The sequence below is a fragment of the Aquila chrysaetos genome, chromosome 1 (assembly GCF_900496995.4).
Source record: "Aquila chrysaetos chrysaetos chromosome 1, bAquChr1.4, whole genome shotgun sequence".
Lineage (NCBI taxonomy): Eukaryota > Metazoa > Chordata > Aves > Accipitriformes > Accipitridae > Aquila > Aquila chrysaetos.
The window spans coordinates 22,875,857-22,886,023 of record NC_044004.1 but is presented as its reverse complement, the minus strand read 5'-3'; the positions used below and the strand labels follow the sequence as shown (position 1 = coordinate 22,886,023).

At 36.0% G+C, this 10,167-nt stretch overlaps 1 protein-coding gene across 1 annotated transcript in view; it reads right to left on the bottom strand.

The window, feature by feature from the left end:
- Positions 1–3,853: 3,853 nt before the first annotated feature.
- Positions 3,854–10,167, bottom strand: part of PCDH7 (protocadherin 7) — a 296,633-nt gene continuing 290,319 nt past the window's right edge. Inside the window, 1 exon segment of the mRNA XM_030002716.2 lies at positions 3,854–9,213. Within this exon segment, the coding sequence (XP_029858576.1) occupies positions 8,834–9,213 (380 nt within the window). The 3' untranslated portion in view covers positions 3,854–8,833.

The following is a 10,167-nucleotide window of genomic DNA, read 5'->3' as shown; positions in this document are numbered from 1 at the left end:
ATGTTTACTCAGCATAAGACTTGCAGCTGAAGATTTCCGAGGAGTAATTGTGGTTAGGCATAGATTATTTTTCATCACTGTCTTGGAGAAACAGTATCAAAAGCATTAAGTATCAATAAGAACTTCCTGAAGCAAAGCTTTTTACTGTGCTAGTTAAAAAATAGTAGTGTTGAGGGCTGGGTTTTTTTGTGGGTTTTTCTGGTTTTGTGTGTGTGTGTGTGTGTTTGGTATGGTTTGGGGTTTTTAAAGAAAGAAAGAGACTTTCAACTCAGTATTCTTCTTCCAGTAGTTGTTAGTGTGTCTGTTTCAGTAAGAGAGCAGGAGAAACAAACAGATATATCTTTTACTTATGTTATTCCTAACATATGTCATTCATAAAAAGTATCAATATAGAAATCTTCTGGGTTTTTTATTCTTTATGTGAGCCAGATTCATGGGGTACATCCCACAAATCGAACTCCTCTGACAATAACTTGAGCAGTTTGATGCACTGTGAGAAAACACACCATCTTCCGTATGTCTTGAACCTATTGCATGATAATTTCATATGATGCTTTATAGCCCATTTATTAAGAGAAACTGATAGTTTTCACCACTTCTCTTCATGCTATTCATGACTTTATATGGGCCATTGTCAAACCTCTCATTTCTCTTCTCTAGGCTGAAGTCCTATCTTACTTATTCTATAACTTTGATCACCCTACTCAGCATCTCTTCCAGTATTTATATCCTTTCTAATATAGAGGGGTGGAGGTCAGAACTGTGCAAAATATTCATGATGCACCTGCATCTTGATTTAAGCAGCAGAATGTATTCTGTTTCATTATCCTCCCTTAATTCTAAGCCTTCATTCTGTGTTTTTTTCTGAGTGCCACTGAACAGTAAACTTCTGGAAGCTTCAGATCCCATCACTGTGTAAGGAAAGACAAGATGTATTATTTCTGAGTGTTGCTAAATTGTATTTCATCTTCAGTCACTCAATATAGAAAAATTATTCTGTAACTTTCAGATGTGACTTTCTCAGTCCATGACTAACCAAACTCTCACCTTCATTTCTTTCTGAATGCTTATTTTGACTAGCTGAGTTTTCTTTGGAACTGAAAAGTGGTGTTTAGCTCTTATATTAATATGTAATGATGTATCTAGCTGATACATTATAGCACCTCATGGGATTTATAGTTTGAATGCCTTGTTCTCCAGGCGGCACTTTTACATCATTTCCTTCGATCAATTCTATGCCCTCCTAAATGAGCACATCACGCTAGCTGTATCATTAATTAGCTGTTATCATTGTACTGATGACACATAAACACAATCAGAATATTGTGATATTCAGAATATTCAACAGGGGCATCCAAACTGATTGGAAACAAGCTTAACTTACCAGGGCTGGGCAAAAGATGATTCCTTCTTTCTTGTATATATGAAACACTGTCAACTGTACTTCAGAGGGACCTGGGGCATTTGTACATTTTCTTTTCATCTCTACATAAGGCACAGATTAGAGCAAGAAGAAATGCACGGCTTGTTATTATAGGGTTGTACCCAGCATGTGGTTTGTTCTTTATCACACCCAGCAGCTTTTCAATCCTTTCTGGAATTTAGGAATTTTTAAATTCTTTTATCAACATAGCACCAGATTATTCTAAATTCAAGGCATACTTCTTGTTCTACCACCTATAAGGACCCTTTTAATATTCAAACTCATATTTAGAGTTATGTGTGAGGGAGTCTACCATGATTTCATGCTCCTAAAGATAAGGGTGGCAACATGATGCCTGTCAGATGCTCAGAGGTCAGACTGAAAAAGAATATGAAATCACCTATTGTTCCGGGGCTCTCTTCTAGTTCAGAACAAGGTGGCAAAAGCTAAGTAGGTGCCAAGCTGATTCCAGGAACTGTCAGCAAAAGGAGACGAACTAAGATTAAAAAAAATGCTCTGACTTTTGTTCTAGCAACTTATGTGAGATAGGAGGCTAGAGAGAAACTGAAGCAAGTTTGGTAGTTACCCTGTTTTTTAACTCTGATCACCATACCCTACCACATTAAGTGTTATATTATCAAATACATATTCAACTAACTTAGAACAGCCTACTACCACTATAATCTCACCTCAGTTAGAATCAGCTTCGTTTTCTGGAATCATGTAATACAGTTACTATAAAAGAAGAAAAAGCATCAGGAAGATGGCTTATCCCAACTAGACTCAGTACAAGTTATAAAAACTGCAAGTTCTTTTGGAAGAAGTGGAGGTGTACACTTGTGTGGGGAAAAGATAGACTCCAGTATTAGAGATTCCATTCATGGGATTTTCTGTAGGCGCTCGAAATCCATGAGAGGTAAGTAATAGAGACAGCAATTTTTTCTTCTTGCTCTAGTCTATTCTTCCTTCTCTGACTCTCCACAGGATTGGGAAAAACTTAGTGATTCATTCTTGTTTAAGTTGCTTTCTCCATGACACTGAGTTTGCTGTAAAATTTACCAAAGGAGGAGTAAACATTGTATACTAAACCTGCTTTTATGCTACTTTGTTACCTCTGCAATATTCTGGAAAGCAGTGATAACTGGAAGGTCTAGATTTTATTTCTTTTTTTATTTTTTTTTTTTATTTTATTTTTTTTTCTTTATTCATTATTATAGTGTAAACATGAAGAAGTTGGTTGCATTGCTGAAAATAGAATAGAAATATGAAAACTCTAACTTGGCTATCTTGGTCTTTCCAAACTTGCCTTCTCCTACAGTGAATGCTGTAGAAGCCTGCTGAAATTTGCTTTAGTAAGCTTACAGAGAAGGAATACTAAGATATAAATATTTTTAACCATTAATTAAATCTTTAAAAACACCACCTTAAATAGAATCACATGCCTTATAATTAGCAAGAATCCTTTCTTAGAAATTACAGTACCATACTGTAGATAGCTACAAATTATGCAGTAATATCTCCCTATTTTAGGATCCTTAAATCAGTTGGAAAGTCCTAAAGTGATTTATTTCTAACATTTTCTGTGCCAATTACATTATACTTATTTGCTGTTCTTTGTTCCCTCTTCTCCCAGAGGCTATTCCACACCACTACAGAATAGGTATTTTAATTTTTTTTTTCCTGGTTTCTTGGTAAGTATATCTAAGTCTTTAAATCAGCCATACTTGCTTCAGAAGAAATAGCTGTATGAACCCACTGACTGGAATCGTATCATTTTACTAAGCAATATACTAAGTATTCTTGTCTAACTTCGGTGTTGCTTTCTTCTTTTGCATAAGCTAGATGATTTGCACATTTATGAACTATTAAGCATCTTCTATACACTCCCCTCAGGAGGCTCAATAAAGACATGAAATTATTTCTGCCTAGGTCACATTTATTAATTTCAGTCTCTGCATAAGATTACATTTTGATGCAGCGCAGGAGGGAGAAATGAAGCCAGGGTTAAAGGGGAGCATAAATTGTTAGCTTCCACCAGTTTATATTATCCTCTCTTACCACTCTGTGTGGTTCAGGAAATTTATTTTATCTTCCTGTAATCACCTTCCTGGATGCAGCTGGTAAACAAGAAGAATGCAGATAAAAGACAAAATAAACAAACATAAGGTCATGCCTTGCATACTACATCTAGTATAAAATAAACATGAAAGCTTGATTGAAGTTACTCATTAAAATACTGCTACTGCTGAAAGAGGTTGAGGGGTAGCTCATTCAAGTGTGATGTGGGAGATCTGGGGTCAGTTGGTGGGTTGAATTCTCTCCATAGGCATGCAGATTCAGACCTCTGCTTATGGAAGGCAGAATCTTCCTTGACACATTCATTAGAGAAGACGAGGCAATGTTAACGGAAAGCACAGTCAGAGAAAGAAATTTGCAATGTAAAGTTTATTTAAAAAAAAAGAAAAAAAGTTCTGGCCAGCCCATATTCACAAAAATCAAAGCCTCATCTGTAACTAAGGTCAAAAAGATAGAAACAGCACTTTCTGTGGTGTTCAGTGGGAAACTGTACACAATGATTTGCAAAGTCTTTGTAGCAATACTGTATTTTATAGAAAACATCAGAGAGGAGGGTGAGTTTTAACTTTCGATCCCTCTCCCCACAAACATATTTTTCACATATTACAACTGATGCAAATTCCAACTTAATGGCTGTTTTGGAACCTCCTTTTTTAAAACAAACCAAAAAAGCACTGTGTGATCCAGAGAGCTAAGGAATAAACTCTTACTGCTTCTTAGATGTTTCTTCTTGAGAAGGGTTTACTCTTGATCTGCAGTTATGCTGAGATGGATAATTTGATTCACAGCTAGAAAGAACTGGAGGGTTTTGTTTGGTTTTTTTTTCCTCAAATTTTGCTCTGAAATGTTACATTAATTGTGGTGTTCTTTTCAGCATAGATGCTTCACTGACATTTTAGGATTTGTTAATATTTCTAAATTTCTTGGAAAAAATAACAACCTCGCTGATAATCAGAAAATTGCCATTCCATAATGGAAATACCTGAGCTTTTACTTAAGACTTATTATTCCCCTTAATATGAAGGTCTTAAACACACCTTAATAAGAAGCCCTTTTGAACAGTAATCGGAAACAATTGCTATCATTACAAGTACTTTATTTCTACCACAAAAATAGCTGTATGCTGTCCTGAGTGACAATAACCTCTGCTGAATTTTACTCTGTAGACAGGTAAAACCTCAGCTACATAAGCAGCTGAAGATGTGGCCAGTTACAAAGGCAGTTTCATCTTTGCCATGCAAAATATAGGTTAAATATGCAAACTAGCATGTGATTTTAATCCAGTAAAAGTGGAATAGCCTGTCAGAGAAAGTACACTGGCAAATGGGCAACCAGTTGAACATGTTATATTTTAATTTGCAGAGACAAAAATGACAAGCAATTTATTTACATAAAACTGTACAAAAGCAAATTAAATTATGTAAATATTTCATAAATAGAGGTGGACTAGCGTTTAATACATTTTGCCATGTTTAGCATAGTTGCGTGCATAGTGACTCATAATAAACAATGATAAATTGTTCTCTGCTTCACTATCAACATCCAAGTTGCAGAACAATAGTCAATGATTAATATTACAAACAGATCGTACCACACTGAATGCAAGTGCTTTAAAATTTAGGAAAAAGTTGTCTGAAAGCATACCCCAGGTAGCTGGTGAATGTTGTCTTCTTCCTCGTGTTTATGCTCTTCAGTCTGTAATACAACTTAACTAATGGACTTTCATTCTATTGCTATTTCATCTGCTTCATACCTTAAGGAAACACTGTATATTTATCACCAATGAAACAAAAAGAAAAATATTTCATTGTTCAAGTTCCTTACAAGTGTTTGGTGATGGCTGGATTTATGGCAAGGTCTTTATCCATATTCTTTGTTTTCCTGCTTGACAACTTCCTAGGGTAGCCTTTCAGCCAATCATTTCAATCCCATTTAAGTTCTTCCCCCACATAAAAATAACGTTTAACTTTTTTTCCTGAAACTCAGGCAGCAGGCCAGTCAGAAACCATATTGAATAAACATAGTGGATCTGAGATCCAGAATGAGCATTAGATTTTAGACCAAAGCTATTGAATTTTCTAATACATATAAGTTAATATATAACGCATCAATCTATAAAGGTGCCCTAATGTAAAATACATGCAAAGCTCATTTGAGTTTCCCATGGAAGGAAATAAAAGGATGATTTCTATACTGTACAACTGAAATGTGATGACGGCTAAAAGCAATTAAAAGAAATTAATTGTCAATTTTCCTGGCAATGTGAACTGGTGACATTTTGCTAAATAACTATAATATAGACTGATCATAGTTTTCCAGGCAGCAGAATTAAAAACAAATTAAAACAACCCCAAACCCCACAAAAATAGTAATAAAAAAAAATCCTCAAGACCTACTAAACCACAGCCTTGTGTTAATAATGCTTAAGACTGGTCCATTAACTGAGTTTGGCAAAAGGCTTGTTTTTAAATATATTATTTATAATTTCTCAGAAAATAAACACAGGTAAATATACAGGTTCAAAAAAGTTGGGAATAGCCCCTTATCCCTCAGTGTCCAAACCCAACTACCACTTTACCATAATAATAGGTATAAAAGGCACAGTTGCATATTTTGCATTCACCCTAATTATTTTTTATAGTTTTATTTGTTTATTTTATACAAAAGCACTCTATTTATGGAGTGGCACCAGATTTAACCTATTTCAAATAAAGAGGAAAAATACAAACACAAAATATATTTGTGTGTCATGCCAGGTCAGAAGAGTAATCAGCATATTAATAGTGGCTAGTTCCACTAGAATTACTGTGAATACTTACAGTAGATAGAATTTTAAAAAAAATTCTTTCACACCCATTTTAGATCTAAGGAGATGCACACAAGTAAAGTATTTAATGACTGTCTTATGTGGTGCAAAAATTGGTGAGTGACTGCTGATCCATTTAATCTGAAGGTCTTCTATGACCTGTATTATTAGCCTTGTAGAAAAAGGGTCTAAGAATATATGGAACCAAGCTACCTAATTTATTTTTTTGCGTGTAATATTAAATAAAATCTTATTAAAGGAAATTCTGTTGAACATTTGTGTTATGCAATTGTGTATCCTGTTGAAACGTGCAAGAAAAATGTGTATACATTACATAAGCATTTTTAGAAGCATTTTTAAACAGGTACTTACAGATTATACAAAGCAGTAACTGCTGTATGCAGTCTCATAACAAAGTAGCAGTTTGCATCTCTCCATATTATTTAAATAATTAAACATAAAAATGTTCAATCATTATTAATCTTTGATTTGAGTATTTTCTTTCTAAAATGTGCCCATTCATCATAACTGCTATACACAAACTAATGTTACTTGAAGACAGTAAACTTGAGAGAGTAGAACAAAATGGCCAATAATGGCACATCCCACTATATGGAAAAGTGAATTCAAAAAAGAAATGTGATGACTTGTATTGATTTACCAACCTCTACTTTAGGCTGTTTAAGGTTATTTCTATGCAATTCTTCAAAGCAAGAAACTACCCAAAGCTACATTGTGACTACAGTATACTAGAAAGCCATCTAGCCGTGCCTTAATGCCAGGTTAAATAGCCAGGGATTTGAATGCTTTCCCCCTCCTCGAGCTGTCCTTGCTGTGTAGTTCGATTGTCGCTTTTGTCTGAATGTCTGAGCTCAGTCTGTCGTTATTACTACAACATCAGCTACAAAGCAACTGGTTGAAGTTCTGCACGTTTTGTTGCTTTTATTGCACAAAAACCTGTTTCATTTCCTCTTCCTTAAGAAGCACTCACCGTGAGAATCGTTACAGCCCAGAGCTCTTGCATATCACGGTAGCTTGGACTCCTTTTGACTCATCTTGACCTGCTAAGTGAGTATCATACCACTGTTTATCAGACCATTTTCTACCTAGCCTAAATGTTCTGAGTCTTGACATCATTTAGTATTGCACTTCTCTTGGTTTTAATGCACTTGTGTTTCAAGAAAACCTTCATTATATCTTTGACATAATTGAAGCAATTGGTAATCTGCAACACTGATGACAAAAGACTTAGCAGTCATTCCTTGCACTCTGAAAAGAAGGGTTTGTATTTGACTTGCAATATTCTCTTGTCACTGCATCATCCCATTGTCCATTTTCCATCCCACCAAGCATTCTCATTAATGTAGCCTTTTATTACTACTACTAGTTTTTAATTTTGATTTTAAAAATTCCCTGGAACTGGCATATGCAGCATGGCATATGCAGCATATCATATGCAGCATCTGCTGCAACATACCATGTCATTACAAAAAACCCACGTCAGTTCCTTTGGGCGTTTAACTGAACCACACTGGGGGAAAAAAAAATTATGTCATCTGGGCTAGTGAACTGTGCTGCTGTGCAAAATGTAACTGAAGGTGTGTTATGAGTACATGTGTGTATTTGTGAAAATATTAGTTTTCTACGCCAAGCCCCAATACCTAGCAGTTCCCCTGATCCATTGTGTGATCTTTGGCCTTTTTGTTATTACGATCTTCCCATCTGGATGTTAGTCTTGCCCAAAATAATGATTTCAACAGTTTATCATTACTATCCTACGATATATGTGTTACTAATTGTGTTTACGTTGAAGTAATTATTACAGAGAACGAGAGAGAAGGAGAGAAAGAGACAGAGCAAGAACATGTTTGTTCTATGGATAAAACAGAACCAGAGTTCATGAATCTTAGGAAAGTATGCCACGTTTTTGACTGCAGTCTCAGGCTGAACGTATTTCTGTTGCTTCCAGCCTCAGATGAGAGGTGAGAATATTAAAGCTGTGGTCTTCACAAAGTGCCTATTAATGATTATTCCTTTATATTTATCTCTATATCTGTATGGTTTCTGAAGGATTGTCCCTGGTGGGGATCAGCAATATTCAGATGATATGTTTTGAATACATTTTCCCTGACCTGTTATCCTCAACAAGCCAGATGACAATCAAACAAAATGAGTGGCTTAACTCATGCTTCTGCAGAGGGGAAACAACAGTGTGTTGTGTTCTTCTTAATCAAGCTCGCTACTATGGGAGGAATTTGCAACCATAGATTTCGGAAAATAAAAATCAGTGAGGGGGAATTAGACATGCAAGTAACAACGTTTTCTACATTGTACAGTATAGTCAGGCAGACAGTATAATTAAATGCCTGCTATGGAGGCAGAAGTGGCAGGCAGATCTTTTGTCTCTTTGGTGGCCCCCTCTTTTTTGTTTATTTTGTATTATTTTTTGTTAAAATTCTTTTGATTTTAAGACTTTTGCCCCTTTTTCTTTCTTAGAATATGAAAGAACTTTGTTGCTGCTTTTTAGCCTACAGGTAAACTTCTCTTCTAGTTAGAGTATTGACAGGAGATGGCTTGTATTCCCCTGTCTGCGTAAGGGGGATATCCTCTGGATTGCCTTCTTCGTTTTTGCTGAAACTAGCCGCGCTGAAGGTCTCATAGGATGAGGTCAACTTTTTGTTAAGGAGGTTTCTGTTGCGATCACCCATGAGGGAGGCTTCTCCATTGGCCAGCTTTTCCTGACTGCCCCGTTCATCAACAGGCATGAAAGTGGAGAGTTTTGGCTGGCTCTTCTGCTTTCTTTCAGGAGAAGTGCGAACTGGCATCCAGCAGGAGTCCGAGTGGCCATATTCATCACACTCGCGGGTACACTTCCCTGTGAGGGCTACATCTGGTAGAGGCCTTGAATCTGAAAGTAAAATAGAGTTGTCTTTACAAATGAATAATATTGTAATGACTTACAGTGAAACTGAGAATCTTAAATTCACAAAAGGTATTTTTAAAGGTCTTGGCAAGAATGCTGCAGTAAGTTCCGCAGTAATAGCTTTTTTACATTGCATGTGCCCATAGGCAACAAGCGTGTCTGTACAGTTATCCTCAACCTCAAGAATTGAAAAATAAGACTATTAAGCCACTTCCTGTGCTTGTAAATCAATCTCAAAAGCATTTGGCACTAGGTACTGAATGAATTTTGATGTCTAAAAGAGCCAACCAAGCACTTAATTCCATATTGCCAATTTTCTTGAAATTATTAAAAATACCTTTCTTTGAATTTTTTGTAAAGAATGCTGTGACTTTATGTGAAAGGAACCTGAGGCCCCACGCCCTGCAAACACTTATGAACATGTGTGATGCCCTGCAGTGAGCAGCTCTGTTACTGAAAATGGGACTCAATTTGCACATAAAGTAAACCTCTGCTTGTATTTCTCAGGATTGGGCATTCGTTGTTAGTACACAATATGTTACATGAATTGTACGATCAATGATTAGTCGGAGCATACAACCACCCTGCTACTGGTTATAAACTTAAATCTAACATGAAAGGATAAAGCTGTTCTGTGTGTGTTGTGTGTGTGTGGAGGGACAGGGACAATCTGAGTGCTGCCTGAATAGATTCACTAATGTTTTATGTGTGACTTGTTGTGTTAGAAAGTGCTCTCTTCCAGATCACTGTGTCTAAGCTTTCTAGCTACTGTACTTGTAAGAGCTTTCACTGAAAACTAGCAAAGTTCAGGGGACTGCAGGATGGACACCTACCTGTTAAAAACACAGGTAGTTTTTAATATTCCTATTTTGATACTTGCATTACAACTGAATTAAAAACCTACCTCAACTGTTTTAAGCACTGGATAAGATTCTGAAA